Here is a 26,410-nt window from a genome sequence, read left to right on the forward strand (position 1 = left end):
GATTTTATTTATTTCTCTGATTTCTAGGGTGCCCACTCATGGTAAATAAGCAGTCATAAATGTCAGTATTTATTCTGTGTGGCAAACTGAGTATGATAGTTGAAAAATGCATTTTATGAAATTATACATATATTTACTCAGAGGTAAGCCCCATTGAGTTCAGGGGAATTAAATCATTACCCTATTAATGATTGTAAAATAGCTATTAGTACTGAAATATATTAAACTAATATACTTATGTGGGGATGTGTAAGACAGTATGAATAAAATTCGGAAGAACTGGACATGGATCACTAGAATACCTAATATATTTATATGGATTCCATTACATTATCTCATTGAGAAAGAATGTTAAGGTTTAATAGAATGGATAGTATTTCGTATAAAATCAGTTTTTCAGTAATAATAAAAACTCCTGGCAATCTAATCAGTGAGTTTTGGGATGTTACACTTAAATGGAAAATTGTATTCCTTCTAGAATACAGGATATATAATCCTTTACATTTTTTTCTGTTTCAGTGCAATGCGAGTGTTACTCTCTAAGCTTCCAAGACCATGGATTGTAGATGAAAAAAAGGACGATGGATATACTGCTTTGCATTTGGCAGCACTCAATAATCATGTAGAAGTAGCAGAACTTTTGGTACATCAGGTAAATTTCCTATCAATTGTTTTCATTCAAGAAAGAAAATGCATTATTTATTACAAATAGATGCATACATTTGCTTACAAACCATTTTCTACATCCAAATAAAGGGTGTTTTTTTTAACTAATCATAAAGACATTTATTGTACTACTACTGGTTCTCTTAGTGAGAGCAAAGTAAGGGTATCACAGATTTCCAGAAACTAAGCTTTAATAACATCAGCTATCTTATATTTTAGTTTCTAGATGTACTTGGATATTTTATTGAGATTTTGGAAGTGCATATATTCCTTTTTCCTAATTTGTATAGCCACTTTGGTGAAATGAATCCCTTAGTTAAACAATTGAAAAATATAGTTTATTCAATGAAAAAAGCACTGAACCTTATAATATCCATTTTTGCTCAAACATAAATGAAATTGACTATACTATAGAAAACATTGCAAGTAGAAAACTTAATGAAATGTTGAATAAATTTGAATTTCAGATTGAAATTTCATTTGAATTTGAAACAATGGTGTTTACATTAGCTTACCTAAGCAAAAAGAACATACGAATAAATAAAGTTCAACTATGCTCAAAATAAAATAAAGGAAAAAAGAACAATATACTAGCCACTGTAACCTTAGGATAATAACAAAATAGTAGCAGTAACCAAGATAAAACAAGAAAATGGAGCCATTCACTCACTATGCCAACTCTTCTCCAACAAAACAGCATGTATGAAAAGCCAGATGAACGGATAGAATTAAAACTTGTTACTGATCCAAAAATAGCTATAGAATGCCAATTTATTTTGAATGAATTTAAGTAAGATAAATTGCATCCTAGATTACCAAATGAATAGTATTGGGTTTATTTCCCTTCATTCAATCATGTTCAAGTCATTGCTAAGTTAATCACATTTTTGTTCAGACAGTTTAGATTTTGGGAAAGCTACATGGATAATACATCTTAATCTAAGCAGAATATGTGACAAAGTATCCCATGACAGTCTAATTAGCAAATTGCTTAATTGTAATCTGGTTGGCATGACCATTTAATTGATACTTATTTGGAAATCACATTTCAACAGTGTTCATAAATGAAATAAAGAAAAAAAATAGTGTTCATAAATGGTTTCTCATCAAAATGTGTGACATAATGGGTTGGGGTAATCATAAATTGGATGATTAGTTACTTAGGGGGCCTAGTATCCTAGGAGACAAAAATAAAATAACAGACCTTAATTAGAAAAATTGGCTAGAAATAATATTATGACATCGAAATTAGATATACAAAAGAAACTGAAGTTTTAAAAATTAAAAGAGAACTACAAATGATGAACCAAGAAAATGACCTGGGAAATATTTTCTGATTTGATCTACAAAAGGAGGCTTGTCAAAAATCTGAAGACATTTGTGTGATAGAATGAAGAATTAAAGAGAAAACGCCTATAAGAATATTTGCTTGATGTTAAAAATAAGACTGTTAGGGTAAAAAAGGAAGGAATATAAAGGTGGCTTATTTGATCAAGGTTAAAATAAATCATTTTTTGCAATGTTCTGACAATCCTTTATGAATTTTCTGCTGACATCAGGATAGAAAAGTTAATATTTTATGGATTTGCTTATAAAGGATGGAATACAGAATGAAGAGTTACTTGTTTTAACCTTATAGGAGTGAAGATTTGTTAAATTTGTTTATGCTTGTGATGAAGTTTTGAAGTCACTTTATATTTCTTTTTCCTGCGCTATTATTTTTTTCATTCTCTTCTCAAAGTTTGGTTTGCATTAAGTTTTATTATTGTAATTAAAATTCTTACTAAAAATATTTTAAAAAGCGCCCCATCTCTGTAGTGGTGCCTACCATCTGGAACGAGGCTCCCCCTGTGATTTGGATTCCCTACCCCTGCCTCTCCACTTTGCTGTTGTTTTAAAGAGCCATCTTCACCCAGACCTTTCAAGAGGGAGAGTGAAAGCCCTTTTTCCAAAGCACTTGCTATCTTTTATCTTTCACTTTTTATGTTTTATTAATTTTATTGTAATTTCCACTGCCAACTTGTTCAGAGTCAGGTGGCATATTAGTTTAACGTATTACTATTAATTAGCTTTTCATCCAGAAGGTGTATTTTGTTCTAAGCTAGTTCAAATTGAACTATTAAGTTTGAGTTGGTCAAAGAGGTAAGTTGATTATATCCACTCAATATGTGGAGCTTATGAATCCCTATACATCAGTGGTTCCCAGCCGAGGGTGCTCGCATCCACTGGGAGTGCGAGACGATATTCCAGGGGGTGCAAAAACTTCAGTTTAGAAATTTCAAAATGATAGTGTATATGCATGTTGTTGTTTGTTAGTTGCGAAGTTGTGTCCGACCCATCACGACCCCATGGACAATGCTCCTCCAGGCCTTCCTGTCCTCTACCATCTTCTGGAGTCCATTTAAGCTCACACCTACTGCTTCAGTTACTTCATCCAGCTACCTCATTCTCTGTTGTCCCCTTCTTCTCTTGCCCTCAACCTTTCCCAGCATTAGGCTCTTCTCCAGTGAGTCCTTCCTTCTCATTAGGTGGCCAAAGTATTTGAGTTTCAACTTCAAGATCTGGCCTTCTAAAGAGCAGTCAGGGTTGATCTCCTCTAGGACTGACCGGTTTGATCGCCTTGCAGTCCAAGGGACTCGCAGGAGTCTTCTCCAGCACCATAGTTCAAAGGCCTCAATTCTTTGGTGCTCAGCCTTTCTTATGGTCCAACTTTCACTGCCATACATTGCAACTGGGAAGACCATAGCCTTGACTATACGCACTTTTGTTGACAGGGTGATGTCTGTGCTTTTTAGTGTGCTGTCTAGATTTGCCATGGCTTTCCTCCCCAGGAGCAAGCCTCTTTTAATTTCTTGACTGCAGTCCCCATCTGCGGTGATCTTGGAGTATATGCATAATTTGTTGCTATTATTTCGAACTAAGGGGTGCAAGAATATATCAAGCATTCTATGGGTGCAGGGTATAGAAAAAGTTGGGAACCACGGCTATACATACATTGTCTCAGTACTGTATACACCATCTCCTTGTTTAGTAACCAAAATCCATTCCTTAAATTGGTAGCTAAATGTTCAATCAGCTGTAAGTGGTCACTAGACAAACATGACTAGAGAAAAAGAGTTATTGCAAAGATCAGTGGTTGCTCATTTAGATAAAGTTCTCTCGTATAGAGTGTCCTGTGTATGACCTATTCCTCTCCCCTTTTATGCCCTTGCAGAGCAGAGAAATTGCTTAAACAATGTATTTCTTCCCATGCTGCTTTCCTCCACAGCGTAGTGCTTCCCTAAAAAGTACTAACCTGAAGTGAACAGGCTTAGTTCTATGATCTTAATTAGTTTATTAGAACTTTCCCACCAGCTCATAGTGCTACCCCAAATTGACCAGGCCTTAATCAGTTTCACGCTCTGAAATTTGATGATAAATGCAAGCACTGGTCAGAAAATGTTTTTTTTAAAATTGGCATCATATTTCTGAGTGGTCCCTAAATGAGGTAGTCCTAAACAAGAAGGGCCTGTGCTGTGAAAAATATTAAGTTATTTGTTATTTCAGTGGATCAATTTTTTATTTTTTTTTTTGAAAACAACTAATGAAACATTCTTTAAACTTTACATATCAAATATTGATTCATGGAAAATGCTGATAGAAAGAATATAAAAATTATTTCAGTTTCATAAAATATATGTATAGATTTTTAAATTGATTTTAGCAGCGGAGAAATAATAGTCTAATATTTTTAACTATGCTATCATATACATTCTTTCACAACTATACTGATAGTTCAGTTCAGTTAATATGAGTAACATTTGGGATTTCTCTTTCAGGGCACGGCTAACTTGGATATTCAGAATGTAAATCAACAAACTGCATTGCACCTTGCTGTTGAAAGACAGCACACTCAAATAGTGCGGGTAAGGCAATAATAATATACCATAAGAATGGACTTTTCAACTACTGGTATACTATTATAGTGCAATGTATTTCTAAAAGGATTATGCAATAAGAGAATTTCTCTCCATTTTCATGCTCTATTTTCCTTCCAGCATATTAACAGCAAACATGACCTGTTTAAATGATAGTCTGGTTGCTTTTCCACTTATATATCATACGTAAATTATTTTTAAATAGATTAAATATTGATCAAAAATCAAACACTGCTTACTCTATTTTTGATTTAATCTTCTATGCACATGAGATATATGAGTAAATTCTATTACCCAATAACCACAATATAGTCATTGAGTGGGGAAAATTGATAATCATGGTAAGAGAGAAAAGGATGGAAAACAAGAGTAGAGGAAGAACAAATTATTAGAAGGATCTGGAAAATCAAGAGGATGAGGAATTCAGTGGTTGGAATATGTATATGTACACTGCAACTTTTGATTGCAAGATACTGATTATAAAATAGTGATTGGTTCAATGTTTGTTATATCCCATTGCCATTATTAAAATCTGCTTGCCATATTCTTTGAGTTTACGTTTCTGAATGTTTTTGCATATAATACCATTATACCAACATACAGTATCTGTTGAAAATTGCATTGGTTACATTACTAATTTTTCATGTATTTATAATAATAGTGTTGGAGCAATTTCCTTTTGGATATCCATTGTTATCTACTTACTGTTTAACCATGATTTACTAATTTATATTCAGTGAGCATATCAATTGATAAAAATAAAGAGGAAAAGTTTAAAGTGCAGGCTACAAAATCTAATTAAGAGGAAACTCAGCCTTGAATAGTTAAACGTATGAGCTGTTTTTAATGCTTTTAATAAGTGTAATTCTATTTATTGCAAAAGGTATTCAAAATCTTGACACTTATTTGCTTTCAGCTTCTAGTTCGTGCAGGTGCTAAATTGGATATTCAGGATAAAGATGGGGATACTCCGTTGCATGAGGCCCTGCGACATCATACTTTGTCGCAGCTTCGCCAACTCCAAGACATGCAAGATGTGGGCAAGGTAGATGCGGCTTGGGAACCCTCCAAGAATACAGTAAGAAAACTTTTTTGTTTCTCCTCTGTTAAATTTTGTCTTTGCAGTAGGCTGTAAAGGCACTTTTGCTTTGATCTGCTTTCTGTTCTCTAAAAAAAGTTATTTAAAGATTCTGTGCCAATAAGTAAATATTATTTGATAACACAATAAACATGGATGTGTATATGGCAAAAGCTATATTAAAAAATCTAAAATGTTTCAATGTCGTTTAATTGGATTTTGATATCTTTAAACATCAATATATATAATTAAAGAAGATAATGGGAATAGAGGTGATCTAAAGCATTTGCAATTTGTTGTGTGTGTATGTACATATGTGTAAATTGTAAGTAGTATGTAATGACATTCTGGGAATCAAGCAGCATAAATATTTAATATTATTGACTTTATATTCAATAACTAGTTTAAAGTAGAGTTATTAAAAAGAATTGCAGAGAAATGTTGCATTAATATTAACAGGAGGGTTAGCTGCTGAATTTTAAAATACGAACAATGTCAGAATTGTTGTAATTGTGAAAATAACTTTGAGGAAGAAGAGCTGCAACCAAGACAATGGTCAGATAAGAGAAATCTGAGTCCAAAGCAGGAGCATAATTGGAGAAATCAACTCAGACTTGACCTTTGCTAGTTTTCTTGAATTAAAAGCAGAGAGGGGAGAGACACACTCAGACTTGCAAGGTTTTTTTTTGTAATCTTAGAATAAAAGTAGTATTAGCATCCATAAATTTGACTTCCTGGTCTGGACTACCAGGAAAACTCTCTGACAAAGGACTCTCTTAGACAGAGGGCTGACAGGAGAAAAAATGCATAAAAGGTCAATACAAGATTTAAGATTTTTCAGCATAAATTAGGTCAGCAATGGTCTCTTCTCTACAAAATTTATCTCCTCCTCCTCCTCCTCCTCCTCCTCCTCCTCCTCCTCCTCCTCCTCTTCCGCCCTTCTCCTCTTTCCCTTTCTCTAGTGTTATAACAATCTTTGTTTTAAAATTTCAGATCTTCAGTTTTAGTAGGGATGTTTTTTCCCTTTTCTTTGTCAAATTGTATTAGGGCTTACATGGAGAACATTGCTCAGACCAGGGGTCACAGTTCTTTTGCCAGCCAGCCAACCAGCCCAAATTAAAATGGAAAAAAAATGGTGTTGGGGGCTTGTAGTGGACTGATGATAGACAATCAGAAAAGTAGAAGGAAAAGACAGGGGGGGGGAAATCAGGCATAGAAAAAAGAAAAAGAGTGAGGGGAAAGGGGGGGAAATATGTATATGCAATCCAAAGTCAGAAGGGGTGTGTTTGATGGGGAAAAATTGTGGAACTATTTTGCATCTTTTAGCAGTCATTCTTCATTGCAAATGTACATGTTGTAACGTTGGGATTTATCATCCATTGGAAGGTAACAAATGTTGAAGAATGTAATTTTGGAAGAAATTATTTAAAAATGATTTGGGGGCGATTGGCTTGTTTGTTTGGTTGAAACAAAAGTCTGTAGGTTATCACATTGTGGCAGACTTTCCTGCTGTTCTTTCCATGTTGTGAGGATATTAGCACGTCGATCACGCTTTTCAAAAAAACACCTATAGACCCAAAGGGATTAAAGGAATCCAGCCTACTAAACACATCTTAATTTTGTACAACATTGCATTTACTAAAATCTATTAATGGTAATTATACCTTCATGTAGGTATTATTTTTAAATTTGCTCTTTTGCGATACTTTAGGTACACGAATACAAATTCAAAGGAGTTGCCTGTTTACTTTCTTTCAGTTGATAATGGGATTGGGAACTCAGGGAGCAGAGAAGAAAAGTGCAGCATCTATTGCCTGTTTCCTGGCAGCCAATGGAGCTGACCTTGGTATTCGCAACAAGAAGGGTCAGTCACCCCTTGACTTATGTCCTGATCCTAGCCTCTGTAAAGCATTGGCTAAATGCCACAAGGAAAAAATCAGGTTTGTATTACAAGGAAGTACTCACATTTCACTACATAGTTTTATTTTGTACAGATTAGGCAGATAGTGCTTTACTTAGGCATTTAACCTGGGCTAAATTTAATTACAGTTGCCTCATGTCTACTTTAATCATTTAAATTGTTGTCATTCTGGTCAATAGACAGGTTGTCATAGTAGAATGGTTGGTATATAACTTAAATGGGAAATATTTCCCCTGGCCAATTCTTCTATATTTATTTATCAATCTTTATTTGGTCAACTGCTTTTTTTTAAGAACATATTTTGTTTTATTATACTTTAAATTTATATTTTGTTTTCATACTGACTAGGTTAAAGAACTAACAGCTTCATTCATACAGCATACTAAACTCTGATTAGTTTGAATTCAGGTTAGGCTTTTTTATGCCATAGCACATTATCTCTGTTACAATTAAATATATAACATAAAAATAAAAAAAGGATTTATGATCTATTTTAATGCCAGGTCTGTTGTGAATGAAGCTCCCCTCATCCATGACTTGATCGAGGAGGAAGACGCAGACCTGGCGTGCATCACGGAAACCTGGTTGGGCCCAGAGGGAGGGGTCCCTCTGACTGATTTATCCCCTCCAGGTTTCCGTGTGCTACATCAACCTCGAGCTCAGGGTAGGGGAGGTGGCGTGGCGGTCGTTATCAGAGAGACCCTCCATCCGCGGAAGGCCACTGCCCCTCAGATAGACGGATGTGAATCCCTCCTCTTAAGATGGGGTCCTGGTGGTCAGTTGGGCCTACTTCTGGTATACCTCTCTCCAAGCTGCACAGCAACGGTTCTACCCAAGCTACCTGACGCCATCTCGGGATTGGCGGTCGAATTTCCAAAACTTATGGTACTGGGAGACTTTAATCTACCTTCCCTGGGCAGTGCATCAGAAGTGGCCCGAGAGTTCATGGCCTCCATGATGGCCATGGACCTGACACAAATCACTCAGGACCCAACTCACGAGGGAGGAAACATGCCTGATCTTATTTTTGTCTCTGGGCAGTGGCTAAATGGACTGGGTGGGGTTACCCCAACATCACAACCCCTTTCATGGACAGACCATTACCTCCTGCGGTTGGGCCTCCGTCACGTCACCCCCCGCCGTCAGGAGGCGGAACCGACCAGGTGGTTCCGCCCCAGGCGCCTGATGGACCCAGATAAATTCCGGATGGCGCTTGGACCGATTCCCACCTCCCTCTCCCACAACCCGGTCGAGTCCTTAGTTAATGCCTGGCAGCAGGCTGCTTCGGAGGCACTCGACCGCGTTGTCCCTTTGCGGCCACTGACCCGGCGCAAGTCCCGACTCGCTCCTTGGTTCTCCAAGGACCTGCGGGAGATGAAGCGCCAGAGAAGAGGCCTAGAGAGCATTTGGAGAACCAGCCGGTCTGAGTCTGACCGATCACAGTTAAGATCCTTTTCTAGATCTTATCTCGTGGCAATGAGGGTGGCAAAGCGTGCCTACTTCACCACCCTCATTGCGTCCGCAGATAATCGCCCGGCCGCCCTATTTAGAGTGGTCCGCTCCCTTATAAGTCAAGAGACGGGAGAGGACCCCCTACATGGACGGGCTGAGGAATTTAGTAAATATCTGGTGGACAAAATTGCTCAGATTCGGGCTGGTCTGGACTCTGACTGGGCAGTATCTAACGAGAGGAAAGCGATGAAGTTGGCCGAATACATTTGGGAAGAGTTCGATCCTGTGACTCCGGATGAAGTGGACAAGATCATGGGGAAACTAAGTGCCGCCACATGTTTGTTGGACCCATGTCCCTCCTGGCTAGTCTATGCAGCTCGGGAGGCTACACGAGGCTGGCTCCTAGCAGTTATCAATGCCTCATTGAGTGAAGGGTACTTCCCTGCTGCCTTGAAAGAGGCGGTGGTAAGGCCCCTCCTCAAGAAGCCGGCACTGGACCCAGCTGTTTTAAACAACTTCCGTCCTGTCTCCAACCTTCGCTTCCTTGCGAAGGTCGTTGAGAGCGTGGTGGCACGACAGCTCCCTTTGAACCTGGAGGAAGCTGAATATCTAGATCCGTACCAATCGGGTTTCAGACCCGGGCACAGCACGGAGACGGCATTGGTCGCGCTGGTGAATGATCTCTGGCGGGCCCGAGATAGAGGTTATTCCTCTGTCCTGGTCCTATTAGATCTATCAGCAGCTTTTGATACCATCGACCATGGTATCTTACTGCGTCATCTTGAGGGGCTGGGAGTGGGAGGCACCGTTTTGCGGTGGTTCTCCTCCTACCTCTCGGACCGTTCGCAGACGGTGTTGGCAGGAGGGCAGAGGTCAAGCCCTAGGCCTCTTAAGTGTGGAGTGCCTCAGGGTTCGGTGCTCTCGCCCCTCCTGTTCAACATCTATATGAAGCCGCTGGGAGAGATCATCCGTAGCTTCGGGGTGAAATATCATCAATATGCTGATGATACCCAGCTATTCATCTCCACCCCGAATCAACCCAGTGATGCCCTCGATGTGATGTCCCATTGCCTGGAAGCGGTACAGATTTGGATGGGAGAAAACAGGCTTCGACTTAACCCGGCCAAGACTGAGTGGCTGTACATACCGTCATCTCGTTTAGTCCAAAATGTTCCATCTCTGACTATTGGAGGAGAGATGTTACCTCCCATTGATAGAGCACGCAATCTGGGCGTCCTCCTAGATTCACGACTCAGTTTTGAAGATCATATTGGAGCCGTGGCTAGGGGGGCATTTGCACAGATTCGTCTTATATACCAGTTGCGCCCCTTTTTGGACCGAGATGCCCTACGTACAGTCACCCACGCACTCGTTACCTCCCGTATTGATTACTGTAATGCTCTCTACATGGGGCTGCCCTTGAAGACCACCCGGAGGCTTCAGCTGGTGCAGAATGCAGCTGCACGGGTTGTGATGGGAGCTCCCCGATACTCCCATATTACACCACTCCTGCGTGAGCTGCATTGGCTACCAGTTGCCCTCCGGGTGAGATTTAAGGTGCTGGTACTTACCTTTAAAGCCCTACATGGCTTAGGTCCGGGATACTTGCAGGACCATCTGCTGCCGGGAACAAATCCCCATCGTCCAGTGCGCTCGCACAGAGAAGGCCTCCTCAGGGTACCGTCAGCTAGGCAATGTCGACTGGCGACCCCCAGGGGGAGGGCCTTCTCTGTGGGAGCGCCAGCCCTATGGAATCAGCTCCCCCCTGAGCTTCGGATGGCCCAAAACCTCCAATCCTTTTGCCGCGGCCTCAAAACACTCCTGTTCCACCAGGCCGACCTAGACTGACAGGCATTTTATTTAATTTATATTTAGTATTTTTAATTTATCTCTTAAATTCTCTAATTTAATTTATTGCACAGATGTTCTCAATTTTATTTCTATCTTGATCTCTGTACTTATTATATGTTTTGCTGTTAGCCGCCCTGAGTCCTTCGGGAGATAGGACGGGATATAAATCCCATCAATAAATAAATAAATAAATAAATATTTATTTATCAAGTCAAGAATGTTGCAGAAGCAGTTTTATGTAGTTTTATGTAAATATCTACTGTTTTATCTTCAAAGTGATTTGGTTTTAACTGAGCCAGGTAGTAACTGCAACACAGTTTACAACTTAGATGTAAAGTCCTATTGACCTCACCAAGATATGCTTCCAAGTCAGCAGATAAATTTGCAAACTTGGCCATCATTTTCCAAAATGCTTTCTGTAAGATTGTCAGAAAGGATCATATTGTTATTTTCCTGAATTTATAATTACAAATGTTAATAATACTCTTTAATTTTGGATATTATATTCAATGTGTATATAAATATCTGAACGTAGGCTTGTGTTTAGTGGACAGGTTGGTTCCCGAAGTCCTTCTATGATCAGTAATGATTCCGAAACCTTAGAAGAATGTATGGTATGTTCTGATATGAAGAGAGATACTCTATTTGGCCCATGTGGGCACATTGCTACTTGTTCCCTGTGTTCACCAAGAGTCAAGAAATGCCTCATTTGCAAAGAGCATGTTCAGTCAAGAACAAAGGTGTGTGCTTAAATTTTTTTTGATCTTTTCAATATGTCAAATACTGGGTACGGCCTTTTAAAATGAAACATATAGAAAATGCTTAAACAAAAAGCTGATATTCCAATTGTTCATGGTTTAAACTCTTTTGTCAGAAGGAATTAATTATCTTTAAAACAGTATTTCTCCCCATAATTTTATTTGATGATGTATTCTATAAAATCTAGCTTGTATTGTCCTGATTTAGTGAAACCAGAGCATCTGGTTCAACATTCCATTTCTCAAAATGACAACCAGATTCTTCTAAGCAAAAGCAATAATCATTTCTTTGCTGGTTTTGTACTACATCTAGAAGATTCATGTCGTGGTAATTGTAATTGTTCGATAAACATATCTTCACAGATCATCTGATTTTTCATATAAAATCATTAAAGTTAGATAAAACTTCTCTAACTTGAAAAGAGGCAAGGATGATTAAACTTTATTAAAATAAGTTAAAAGGCAAAGGAGGGCTCTCGGGGCACCAGTCAGCCCTGCAGAACCATGGAAAGCCAGAAGAGTCGGGGCCTACCTCACCTCCAAAGGGAGAATATTCCATAGGGCAGTAGCAATGGTAGAGAAAGTTGCCTTTCTAAACCCCGTCATTCAGGATTCTTTAACTGATGGGATCTGCAACATACCTTCCCTGTCTGATTGACAAGTGACCAAATTTTAATCATGTGACTAGGGATGCTGCTATGGTTGTAAACGCAAGGACCGGTTGTAAGTCACTTTACTCACTGCTCTTGTAACTTGTAACAGTCACTAAACAAATGGTTTAAGTCAAGAACTACCTGTATACAGTAGTATATATAGAGATGTGTGTGCATATACATTTGTAAGTATGTTGTTTATTCACCTAGATTGGGTTTAAAACATTGGAGCTCTTTTTCTTTCCTCAGTAATTTGCAAATTTTCCTGCCTTACTGTTCCCCCCCCCCTAATTCTAAATAAGCAATGAACAAGTTAAAAAGTGGTGTGCCTTATGTGGGATTTGGGGAACTTACTTAGCTTTGAACATTGTCGCTTGATTCATTCTTTTGAACTTTTTTAAAGCATCAAAACATACAGTATGTAACAGATCACTCTCTCTTTATCATTTTTTAAACTTCCAAAGTTAGTTTTGCAGAAGCAATATTGATTCAGGAAAATTTGTCTTTATACATGCCAGATAATATCTTTAATAGGTCTTCCTTCCATTTCATCTAGAACAGATATTAAGCTAACAGCATTTAATTGAAGAACTAAATGCTATAAAGTTACTTTAATTTTGTTTTTACAGATTGAAGAATGTGTTGTATGCTCAGATAAAAAAGCTGCAGTACTCTTTCAGCCTTGTGGACACATGTGTGCTTGTGAAAGTACGTAAACAGTTGTTTCTTAAGAGGAATCTAACAAGTTATTTAAATTGGCTTGACTTGATTTTTGAGTTAGGCATACTTGGCAAAGACCTTTGTCTTCAGTTAGTTGCCCAAGATTTTTTCTCATTTATTTTTTCCCTCTATGGTTAAGGCACACTAGTCTTAATTTTTTTTCTTTGCAGATTGTGCCAGCCTTATGAAAAAATGTGTGCAATGTCGGGCAGTGGTAGAACGAAGAGTTCCTTTTATTATGTGCTGTGGTGGGAAAGGTGCCGAAGATACCATAGATGACAGTGAGTTTTTAAAATTATTCCTCAAATTTACTGTAATAAATTCTTGTTTCCCTTTGTATAAGCATACCTTTTTTCTTCATAATAATAATAATAGTAATGGAATGTATACATGATAGCCATGTTATATTAGTAGTGTTTTAGCCAGAAGTCTTTGGAATTTGATTCTTGAAGTAAGAATTTGATTCTTGAAGTAAGAAACGTATGAATCAAATCAAAGGGCTGTTGATTCTTAATCCTAATAACTTTGGGAAACTGAAAAGCAATGCACGAAGGCATTTGAGTTTTCATTTTTTTTCTCCAGCACTTTGGACATAGAGCTTCACATCCTTCAGCCTTTTCTCATAAGAAAAGTGCATTTGTTTACGTATCATTTCCAAGGTAGTGATAATGATTAGAAGATATTGTCAATATAGCGCAATAATTAAGATGCTGGACTGGCATTGGAGAGACTCCAGTTCAAATCCATCTTTAGTTACAGAAGCTCACTGGGTAACTTTTGGACCAATGATTCTTTGTCAGCAAACGCCATCCCACAGGTTGTTGCAGTAGGAGAAAAGAGGAGGAAAGCTGTGTATAAATCTAAACTATATATAAAATAAAGATTTATCTTCTTAAAGCTTTAACTACTCAGTTATGAATACTGGCTTTTTGTAGTGATCTGTTTACATTCACATACTGAAGCTGAATTCTGATGGTAAAGTTCAGAATTCAGAAGATTAGCATGTAGGATGGATACATATATTTGTACTTTTTTAATTATCAGCTTAAAAAAAAGAACTCTTAAAATTCACAAACAGAAATATATTAACCAAGCTAGATGAACATTTTAAGTGACTTTGGATGATGAGCATTGTCTGTCATTATTTCCTCCTCTGTGCATTCTTTAGCAAGTGGAAACATTCCTGTTCTGCAAAAGGATAAGGATAATACTAATGTCAATGCTGATGTGCAGAAATTACAGCAGCAGTTGCAGGATATAAAGGAACAGGTAAATTAAATCAAATATGAGAATAGTATACTGTGTTAGAAAGCTACCATGTGAACATTTTCAGGGTAATTGCTACATAATGAAAAATTGAAATGATACACATATTTAGGTCAAAATATGCTTCAAATTTATTAGATTTCATAAAACGTCAGGGATTTGTCCAGGCAGTCGCCAGGAGTCAACACTTAACTCAAGGGCTAAAAAAATAAATATTATTTGAATAAAACATAGAGATTTAATAGATGCTTTCCTGACTATTTTTGTATAAAATACACAGAAATATAAACTAAATCTCAGAAAAGCATAGTGTGGCATAAATGTAAAAAGTACAACTTGCATGTGTAAATGCAGTTGGTGTGCAAGATTAAAGATAAATGATTTTGAGGCATTATTTCCATTAAATCTTAAATGATATTTTACATAGACAAACATCTTTCCAAATACCAAATTTATGAAGTATGAAGTCAGTAAATATATCTTTGCCTGAGATTAAAAAAAAATCTGGAGAATGTTTTTTTCCTTTCACTGTGCCATATTGTCATACATAAAGACATTGACTTTTTTTTAAAATAAACCAGTCAGAAACATAATAAAAAATAGACGGTGCTTGTGAGGCTTTCCTTTGAAGCTATAATAGACAGCACTGTTAAATTCAACTCTATTTCTTTTGAACTAGGAAAGTGAGGAAGTTCTACTATGATGCTACTTCTTGGGGAAGTGTCCATCATGATACTACCCATATCTATTTATCCCTCATTCTGCCCATTTCTGCTTTAGGGCATAGTCATCTTCAGCAGTTATAACCTCCAGGGTATAATGTGAGTTCTTCATTAGGTGATTTCCTATTCAATACTTCTCTAAGTTCTGTATAATAATGTATTAAAATAGTGTATTAAATATAAGCTAAATTACTTTTAAGCATAAAGATATTAACTTTCCTTAGTATTCGCCATTTCTGCAATTTTATTTTTCTGGAAGTACGTGTACAAGATTTAAGTGCTGTAGCTGATTATTGTACTATCCAAGGAAACATTTAATTCCTTGTTTATGTCTTACAGACCATGTGTCCTGTGTGCTTGGACCGTCTGAAGAATATGATCTTTCTTTGTGGTCATGGAACATGTCAGCTTTGTGGAGATCGAATGAGTGAATGTCCTATCTGTCGAAAGGCTATTGAACGAAGAATTCTTTTGTATTAAAATATCAAGTGTCTTATGCTTGTGACAATATTACTACATTTTGCTTTTTGGATCCCCATAAATTGATTTGAAAGGTTGTTGTAAAGATATGTCTAGCATTACAGTAAATGCTGATATCTACAACATTATTATTTGCACAATCAACTTTCACCATGAAGAAATTTAAAGTAAGATTGGATTACTTATCAACACAGTTTGTTTATATCTTCTTCTCCAGAACCCCTTTATGTTAAAGGGATAATCCTGATTTTCTAGCTTGGCATTTTTGTTTTACATGTAGAAACACTTAATTTCAATGATATTAATTTTTATACTGTCAGTTGCTTTTGTGTACCAATATTTTTAATTTTCTAATTTTCATAGTAATAATGTCGGTCAAACTACAACAACAAACTAAGTCCTAGTATCTAGCTAAATTGAGGAATTAAAACATTTGACATAACTAAATAGCATTTCAGTATTACATATTGCCTTTAACATCTGAAAGCTGATCATTCTGCATGGTTAGTGGGATTTTTTGAGTTTTTTTTGAAGGAAAGAGCAAATGTTATTTAGCACGCATTCTCATGACACATTGATCCTTCTATAATTTTCTATCAAAAATACTTTCTCCAGAACTCAGGGAAATTCCAGATGTGTTTGAAAAAAATACAGGTCATTACTAGTAATAAAAAATAAAAAAGAGAACTGCACAAGCAAACTCTTATGCTTGAAGGCTATTTTGGATCTCACCTGATGAACCAGTGTTTAGGACAGTGACAAAATTTATTATTTGGGTAGTTATTTTTTAAAAGAGGTATTCTGACTACAGGGTTGCATTCATAATTGGTCATATTTAGGCTTCCTGTTTGAAGTCAGTGAATATTGAATTAGTCAAAATTTATAGTAAGTCTAGTAAACTACTTTGCAAAAAGCAAATATATATTAAGATTATATAACAATTGTTGTTAGAATATTCATTATTTTTGCAAATGTCACAGTATTTTCCATCTGCCTTTACCATCAATCCCTCTGGAATTTGAGATAATTATGTTAATATCTTCATTTTAATAGAAATAATGTGGAAAGACATAAAACTATTTGTTTTGAATAATCTGTAGTATGATATACTTGGAGCACCAAATATTAAATCACTTTCTAAAGATGATACATGATTTTTACATTTATAACTGACAGAAGTGCCAGTTCTTGTATTTATCCCCAGTGGATTCTTATAAGCATATGAGTTGCTTTTCCTCTTAACTAATACAAAAATTATTTAAGAAAATTGCTTGTGGGAGTATTTGATATTTGGTGAAAATACCAATCTGGCAAGTTTTTTTTTTGTTTAGTTGTTGTTGCTGTTGCTGCAAATATCTGCAGATTGCACTGTAGCAGTTGATCATGTATTATGCCAACTTTTCCCAGTATCATTAATTTTCATTTTTAAAAATGTCTTTTTCTTAAAACATAAGCCTGAAAATAGGCACATTATTCCTCTGTTAGAGTTACACTAACATACTATTTTGAGTATCTGTCTCCTAAAAATTCTCTGGGCTTAATATTTTGGCTCTGCCCTTTCCAGAAATGACATTTGTCTATTTCTATAATCATTGGAGGGCAGGTGTTTTTTTTTTGTTACCCTTTCCTGATACACTTTAGAACAGCGTTTCCCAGCCTTAGGAACTTGAAGATGCGTGGACTTCAACTCCCAGTTGCTGGCTGGGGAATTCTGGGAGTTGAAGTCCACGCATCTTCAAGTTCCTAAGGTTGGGAAACGCTGCTTTAGAACACTACACCAATCTATAGTTGTAGAGAGTCACTTAGTAAAATGTCTTATATATTGACGATATTTTTGCTAATGAAAGTGTTTTAAGACTTAATTTTTGGAATTGCCAAATATCCAGATTTCTGTATTGGCATAATTATGAAATTTGCATACATACAAATTTGAAATATTTGGAATAAATCCGTTTGAGTATATTATATTAATTCTTAATAAACATAGATAAGAATGATATGATTTTGCAGCATAACTTTTTAGCTGCATTAAAGTTATTAGGCCTTTAGAACTTAATTATATCAGTTAAAAGAAAGCATAAAAGCAAAGAAATTGTTTTGGGAACAAAGTATAAATGCGTTAAATCAGTGAACAAATAGAAATCACTGTTTTAAGTTGGCAGTTATAAAGACTATCATATTTCTCTCTTTCTTTCATAGCCCTTGCCAGGATTTGATTGGAATTTTTTTCAGAGCTGGGCTTGGGAAAGGGGTAGAAAAATATTTTTTTTCATCCCTGAATATTTAGATGCAACATGGCACCATTGTCACTTGCCATTTAATCTATAATGTCATATGAAGTATAGATCTCATAGCTAAAATATCCAATTTAATTTTTGAATTTTCTTGCTTCTTCTTATTTTTTGGTAACATCTTATCTGAAAAAGAGTTCTGGAGAATTCAAACATTTCCATATCCTTTTATGGCCATTTTGTTGCAATAAAAATATTTACCCCAACTACAGAGTTTGGTTATTTTTTTCCCCATGAACCAACATAGCTGTAATTGTTTTACATTCACTTTCTTTCAAATGCACTCAAAAGTATACATTTTTAGAACATGCTTTTGGTTTCAATTGAGAAATTCATTCCTGACTTGCATAATGGTCTGTGTTAATTGTTTCCACAGACAGCATGCGTATATGCAGAAATATTTTTAGAAGAATTCAGAGATATCAAATATTTAAATATAAACATTTTTTTAAAATTGATTTGGGACATCAAGTTTATGTTAGGAAGGATGCTAAATATAGCACAGTGTGTTGAATACCAGTAATAAAAGTAATATTTTTTGCCTCTCAAAGGATAGTTATCAAAGATTTGATAGCTAAATTTCTTGTTGCTTACAGACTTAGTGTCTATATCCAGCCCTGCCCTGATCTCTGGATGGCTCTCTCCTTGTTGATATTGAGAAGGCAGAAGAAAACATGTTCATGCAGTGTCTAAGAATCAAACACAACTAAATGGAAAAAGAAATAATGCATCTAAGATGTTCATTATTGGAAAGAATGGATAAGAAGTGCTATACTGACTTCAAATAGAATATATGAGTTATATTAAGTATTAATTTTTAGTTTGCATGATATGTTAAGCAAATAATGTTAGAGGACACAGTTTTTGAGTTTAAGTAGTTAAATAGATTTAGTTAACATTTATATAATGTATTTAATTGTTAAAATGTGAAACTAGGTGTTGGATTTGAATTTATATTTTTATTAAAATGCAAGTTAAAAGTTGAAATGGATGGCCACATCAAACTATATTATAAATAGATATAATAATTTTGTCAGGAAACTAAATGGCAGCAGAACAACCAAGGTGTTTGATGTGGAACACAGGTGATGTGCCAACTCCAATGCTTTGACAACAGTGGTTCTTTAACTGTATGACCCAATTATCCCTTTTCCTAGTCTCAAATAACTCACAACTCACAAACAAGCTATTACCAAATGCTCCATTACATATATATATATATATATATATACTCGGATACGCCCAAATTATCTTGGACATAATTACCCCCACTTTAAGATTTGCTTTATGCTGTGCCAATGCTTTTTAGCAGCAGCTGTATATATTGGAACTGAAAGGGAGAACCAGCAAAAGCTTACAAAATGGCTGTCACTATTTCTCAGCTAATGTGGGAAAAGATATCGGTGCAATGTACTGAGTTTCAGTTTTATTTCTTTGGTGTACAATGTAGAGTGGAAAACAAAGCACACTCGTTTCCCACTCATACAATTTGCACATATACATATATATCATATGTAGGTTGCCATAGATAAATCTGTTATTTGACATGGAGAGGGTGGTTGTTAGCTGCGAAGTCGTGTCCAACCCATCGCGACCCCATGGACAATGTTCCTCCAGGCCTTCCTGTCCTCTACCGTCTTCTAGGGTCCATTTAAGCTCACACCTACTGCTTCAGTGATTCCATCCAGCTACCTCATTCTCTGTTGTCCCCTTCTTCTCTTGCCCTCAACCTTTCCCAGCATTAGGCTCTTCTCCAGTGAGTCCTTCCTTCTCATTAGGTGGCCAAAGTATTTGAGTTTCAACTTCAGGATCTGGGCTTTTAAAGAGCAGTCAGGGTTGATCTCCTCTAGGACTGACCGATTTGATCGCCTTGCAGTCCAAGGGACTCGCAGGAGTCTTCTCCAGCACCATAGTTCAAAGGCCTCAATTCTTTGGCGCTCAGCCTGCCTTATGGTCCAACTTTCACTGCCATACATTGCAACTGGGAAAACCATAGCCTTGACTATACGGACTTTTATTGGCAGGGTGATGTCTCTGCTTTTTGTGTGCTGGCTAGATTTTCCATGGCCTTCCTCCCCAGGAGCAAGTGTTTTAATTTCTTGACTGCAGTTCCCGTTTGCGGTGATCTTGAAGCCCAAGAAAATAAAATCTGTCACTACCTCCATTTCTTCCCCATCTATTTGCCAGGAATTGAGAGGGCCGGATGCCATGATCTTGGGTTTCTTAATGTTACCGTAAGTTTCAAGCCAACTTTTGCACTCTCCTTCTTCACTCGCAACAAGAGGCTCTTTAGTTCCTCTTCACTTTCTGCCATTAGAGTGGTATTATCTGCATATCTTAGGTTGTTGATATTTCTCCCGGCAATCTTAATTCCAACCTTTGATTCATCTAGCCCTGCCTTTCTCATGATGTGCTCTGCATATAAGTTAAACAGGCAGGGCGACAGTATACAGCCTTGCCGGACTCCTTTCCCAATTTTGAACCAATCAGTGGTTCTGTGTCCAGTTCTCACTGTTGCTTCTTGACCAGAATATAGGTTTCTCAAGAGACAAATAAGATGGTCTGGTACTCCCATCTCTTTAAGAACTTGCCACAGTTTGTTATGATCCACACAATCAAAGGCTTTAGCATAGTCAATGAAGCAGAAGTAGATGTTTTTCTGGAACTCCCTAGCTTTCTCCATGATCCAGCGTATGTTGGCAATTTGATCTCTAGTTCTGCCTCTTTGAAATCCTGCTTGTACTTCTGGTAGTTCTCGATCTACATACTGCTGGAGTCTAGCTTGTAGGATTTTAAGCATAACTTTACTAGCATGTGAAATGAGTGCAATGCTGTGATAGTTTGAACATTCTTTGGCACTGCCTTTCTTTGGAATTGGAATGTAAACTGACTTTTCCAATCTTGTGGCCACTGTTGAGTTTTCCAAATTTGCTGGCAAATTGAGTGCAGCACTTTTACTGCATTGTCTTTTAAGATTTTGAATAGCTCAGCTGGAATACTGTCACCTCCACTAGCTTTGTTGTTGCTCAGCTTTTCTAAGGCCCACTTCACTTCACATTCTAGGATGTCTGGCTCGAGGTCAGTGACCACCTCATCGTGGTTATCAGGGAGAGGGTTAGGTATTGCTATTTCAATTATTTTTGTTTTCTTTTTATGACTCTTTAAATGCTTTATCTGGGGTGGAGTCGTGGCAACTGAATGGAGCTGAGCATTTAGCCGGATGTCCTTGATAACTAAGGCTTGTTCATTAAGCTATTTTTCAAATTTCATGAGGACTATAACGTTCTTATTCTGAACATGAAACCTGCCTGTGTTTTCTTTCCACAAATTTACTTTTTTCCATCTTGGTGCCTGCCAGTGCATCTGACTCCCGCTGATATGCAAAGCCTGGCTCTGAAAAATCTGTTATCAAGGCTATATCCAAATGTCACTCCTACATACTGAGAATTTGATCAAGTTTGACTGAATCATATGAAGGATCAGGATTACTCAACAGGTAGTCCAAGACTCTATGCATTTAGATATATTGTCCACAAGAGGGCAGTAGTGCACTCCAGTGTTAAGATAAATTCTATCACATTGCAAAACGTTAATTTCTTGCATAATTGTCCATGTTGCTTTTCCAAAGCTGGAAAATTAAGTTCTTCATTTCTCCTATTAGTCAGGATAATCAATACAATGTTTCTTGTTCATTTTGGTACTGTTTCTGTTAGATTATTCCATGATGATGTTGATTGATGTTGATTCAGTCATGTTCGATTCTTGACAATTCTGTGGCCCTGGTCTTTCCACATCTTCTGATCTTGCAGTACTTATTTGAGTTTTTCTATGCTCTGGCTGGTGTCAGCTTTGATAGTGTCCAGCCATTGTGTTCTTTGGCAGCCTGGTTTCCTTTTACAGATTATTCAAATTCCATATCAATTCTATTTTCCTCTATTTTTTCTTCTTGACAAATAATATGCAAAAGAGGCTTTTAGTAACAAGATCTTTCACATATGAAACTACAATCTTGTAGGGCCACTTGTGAATTGATTTGTTTATCAAACACTGTGTATAACTTATTCAATCCCAAAGGATTCTTGGCAGAATATATCAAACAGAAAATGAAAAGCGTAATAAGTAAATCACAACAATGTAAAAAAAAATCATAAGCAGAGATAACCCGGAATAAAAACCACGATAGGTGCCCACAACCAGTCAACTAAGCATGTTGAGACAGGTCTGATGTTTGATGTCTGCTGTTTCTGAAACCAAAGAAGTGGGAGCTGCACATACTTTTGTGCAGTGCTTTTTTTGTAAAAGAAAAAGGTGCCGGAACTCACACATGCCATACAACCCGCCTTGCCTACCCTACAAGGTTCCATCGAAAAAGGTGCCGGAACTCCGTTCTGAGCGTTCTATGAGAAAAAAAGCCCTGCTTTTGTGGGGGAAGAGTATTTCATAAAGTGACAGCAATACAGTGTAATAGCTGAAATCAGAGAAAAATTTCCTTCTAGACCCTCTTTTCCTAACTTTCAAACATAGCAGGCAAGGAGCAGGTTCAATTCCTCACTTGACATCATCCTGACAGATCCAAAGGAACTTAGCAAAGAAATTTTGCTCACCACTTACAAGGATAAAATGAAATTGACTAGAGACAGTGAAGAACCATTCCCAGGCAACCAACTAAGACAAATCTAATAAGGAAATCACACAAAGTAATTTGGAGATAAGCACCTAATCCATCAATATTTCTCATTTGCTAACAAGGAAAAAAAAGGTTATTTCCAGCCTCTGGATTCTCTAGAAAGCACAGAACTTAACAAAACAAAACAAAACCTGCTGTCTTTACATAGCCAAACTTCTCCAGTTTTTCCTCTATGCTTCAAGACCCTGACAGTAAATCAGAGCCCTAGAATTTCCCTTGCCACAACTCAAAATCTTGATACAAGATTTTCCTTTCTATTCTCTATTTCTCTTTCTTAGTAAGTTAGAACCCAACAATCATTGTTCCAACAAAGTGAAAAGAGGGAATTCTTGATTTCACCAGATGGGCAATTCATCCCAGGCAGAACCATTCAGGAGACGATTCTTTACCTTAAAGTATGTTCTGAAAAACTCTTTAAGACAATGACTTTTAGGTTGTGTGTTCTTTGGTAAAAACACTGGTGAGGTGGATTATCTTTCCTGGCATCTTCGAACTGGAGGTAATATGCAAGGAGAACAAAAAACTTAACTTGCAACATTTCTTCGCTATTCAAGGAATGTCCCAAAGGTGCTTTTTCAAAAGGCAGCTGGATTTTGTTTTTCCTTGAAGACATTTCACTTTTCATCCAAGAAGCTTCTTCAGAAAAAGCACCTTTGGGACAACCATGATGTAGATGACTGAGAATCGCCATAAATATTCAGGGAATGGCATTATCCTACTCTCATGGAGTCATCAAGTTCCTATAATCTTTCCAGACTTATCCTTTTCATACCAATAAAAAGCAGTTTTCCTTCAAAACATATTCAGTTTCCTATACTTTTGGTTTGGTTTTGTTCCTTCAGAATTTTCATTTTTAATATTTTGCTATTTAACTGTACATTTATATTTTTGTTAACCGCCCTTTTGTAAGCCGCCCTGAGTCTTCGGAGAAGGGCGGGATATAAATGGAATTAAAATAAAAAAAAATAAAAATAAATAAAAATCATTCTAAAATTTATATCTTTTTATATTTAAAGAAAAATAGAAGCATTGTTTATTAAAATAAGTGTATTCATTTCAATGTCTGGAATATATAGGTAAGGAGAACATAAATAAAAATGATTAAAATTGCCAGGGGGTTTTAAAAATTACCTTTGGGAAATATCCTTATTCTCTGACTTTAAGCAACAGTGTGAAACTTAGAAAAATATCCTACTTGTCTGCCTGCACAAAAGAAGTAAAAAATGATTTTTTACGAAAGGAAACAGAAATTGTATAGAACAAACAGTCTAAATGTGTGGCCTGTGCTGCATAGTTCTTCAGACTAGTGGCATAAACAGGTCCCTTGTATTTTTTAATTGAAAAAGTGCAAATAATTTAGGGCAATCCCATCAATTTTGCCAGGCAATTTTTAGCAGAATCAGACCATAAATCTATAGTCTTCACTATGGAATTTGCAGCCAAGTGTTTCTGGGTCTGTTTCCCACTACAAGCTATGAATGGTTGGGTGTGCAGGACAGGAGAAGAAAATCCTTGGTGGTTCCACTGTGCCAGTGTTCAATAGTACCTATCTAGTCCTTGTTTTCTGAGCAAGAGTCAGGATCTTTCAAAAGTGTATTACTGTACTGCAACTATTGGCTGAGTCTTTACCCTTCAGTACCATTTGGTGTCACTGTAATCACTGGATTTGAAAAATTGAAAGTCCAAATATTCCTAGGTCAACAGTGATATGATACAGAATGGAATACAGACACACATTCCCAAGCCCCGTTATACTGAAATTTTATTTTGAGCAGGAACTTGAAAAAAAGAAAATTGGATGTTTCAAAGTTCCTTTTCCCTCTTCTGTCTTTTCCATTAATATGAGCATAAATATGGCTATTTTGATCTATTAGGCATTAATATTGATTATGCTGCCTGTCCATATTTACTGATCCATTATGAATGAAGTTTACTAAAAGGACCTCTCTAGCTAATTCACCTTTAGTAGACCAAATTCACTCTAAAGAGACTGGTGGTGTCACCAAAATGTACAACACCTACATTCTTAACAACCCATCCCACTTTCCCACCTATCTATCTACATGCAAATCAGGTACAGCTCTGAATGGTTTAAATGATACATGTTTCATGAGACCTGCACTTTTAAAAGATGCTTTTTAAGCAGTAGCCGTGACTAAGACTCAAGACTGTCTCTGTGTATATGTGTTATCACAATGATGACAGTTTAAACAGACCTTATCTGTGTATGTTCAATCAATATTTATGAGGACTGATAAAGCTGTGTTCTAGGTTCATGGAAACATGATTGCTTAGATGGTACAAGACATATTAATATTCACTAGTTCTTGTTTTCTTACTGCGTTCATGAGAAGATTTATCCAAAAACTGAATCTTTTTAAAGCTGTTACGCCCAATTCATTGCTTTAGCTCAGGTGGTTACCATATTTACATTTAATATTGAACTGTTCTGGCTTTTTTTAATGATATGGAAACTGGTCTACACTTCACAAACGCCAGAGAAAAACACTGGTTCTGGAAGTTTTAAGGCAGTCAAAACCTATGGTGCAGCTGCTTCAAATACTTTCTTAGGCATCATGCATGTGCAGTGATGGCTGCTTTATTTCACATTCCCAGAAGTCCAGGAAAAATGTTGCTTGGATACATACACAGAGACAGCAGGTGCAATCAGAGAAATGTCTAGCATTATACTGCTCTTTCACTGTTTATCTAGAATTTGACTCACTACATTATCTAAAGACTGTTCTTGTGTTGGATGCTTACTTTAACATCCTGAAGCTTGAGGAGAGGGGGGGATGGACTTGGGGACAGGTGGTGTTTGTTATCTAGTTATGATTTGCATAGGACAGGGGTAGGCAACCTCGGCTCTTTTATGACTCATGGACTTCAACTCCCAGAATTCCTGAGTCAACTGACTCAGGAATTCTGGGAGTTGAAGTCCATGAGTCATAAAAGAGCCGAGGTTGCCTACCCCTGGCATATGACAAGGGTGGGGAACCTTGGCTCTTTTATGGCTTGTGGACTTCAACTCCCAGAATTCCTGAGCCAGCAATGCTTTGACAATGTCTGCCTCTCCACCTCTCCTCCCAGCCCCCCTCTTTCTCTTGTGGCAACAATTCATAATTGTAAAGCAAAACTTAATTCTTGGGTATTTTTTAAAAAACTTCTGCCTGTTTTTTTCATCTTTTGATTTGTCCATTGCTTTCAAGATATCAGCTGCAACCATACAATCAAATCTCTTTCCTTTTTTATGTGCTCTATGTACTGCTCTGTGGTTTGGGGTTTGCGGGGTGGGGTGGGGGACTTCAAATCACTGTTGATTCATGGTGACTGCATGGATGAGTCCCTGCAGTTTTCTTGGCAAGATTCTTAGAAGTGGCTTACTGTAGACTGCTTCCTAGGGGTGAGAGAGAATGTTTTATTCATTTCATGTTTTATATGACTGGGCTACTGTAACCGGCTTAAGCATTTTGGGATGTGACCTGTAAAGGTGAGACAGAAATATCTTAATCAAAAACAAACCCACCAAGGGACTTTCTTATGAAGAATGCTCTGAAAGAATTGTTGTTTCTCTCTCCCCCACCTCCCCAAATTAACATGCTATAGATCATTCTTCTCCAACCTGGCGCCTTCCCTTTGTGATAGGACTGCAACTCCCAGAATTTCTAGGTGACATGCAGAAGGAAATTGTGGGAGTTGTTATGCCAAATCACCTCAAGGATGCCAAGCCATGAAAGGTGGTAGGTCAATTCGAGAGTTTGTTTAATTTCAGTGCTGTGATATCCTGCCATATTCACATAGGATAGCTTGCCTAAGCAAGCATGAACAGTTATACCCTAAGAAATTCGTAAATAGTTCCTTGCACAATGCCAGTCATAAATTGAAATAGGCCTGGTTTATGCCTATTAATCAACATCATTAGCATTTTTTCTGAAGGTGCAGCCTCTG

General features: G+C 37.0%; 1 protein-coding gene across 1 annotated transcript in view; it reads left to right on the top strand.

Annotated features, from left to right (window-relative positions):
• MIB1 (MIB E3 ubiquitin protein ligase 1) overlaps positions 1–15,500 on the top strand; it is a 51,203-nt gene extending 35,703 nt beyond the window's left edge. The window contains exons 13-21 of the mRNA XM_081324986.1: positions 520–652; positions 4,485–4,571; positions 5,500–5,661; positions 7,420–7,601; positions 11,433–11,625; positions 12,926–13,004; positions 13,187–13,297; positions 14,185–14,285; positions 15,344–15,500. Of these exons, the coding sequence (XP_081181112.1) occupies positions 520–652; positions 4,485–4,571; positions 5,500–5,661; positions 7,420–7,601; positions 11,433–11,625; positions 12,926–13,004; positions 13,187–13,297; positions 14,185–14,285; positions 15,344–15,484 (1,189 nt within the window). The 3' untranslated portion in view covers positions 15,485–15,500. The remainder of the gene's footprint in view (positions 1–519; positions 653–4,484; positions 4,572–5,499; positions 5,662–7,419; positions 7,602–11,432; positions 11,626–12,925; positions 13,005–13,186; positions 13,298–14,184; positions 14,286–15,343) is intronic.
• The last annotated feature ends 10,910 nt before the right edge of the window (positions 15,501–26,410 follow it).

Source organism: Vipera berus (genome assembly GCF_964194415.1).
Source record: "Vipera berus genome assembly, chromosome: 3".
Taxonomy (NCBI): Eukaryota; Metazoa; Chordata; class Lepidosauria; order Squamata; family Viperidae; genus Vipera; species Vipera berus.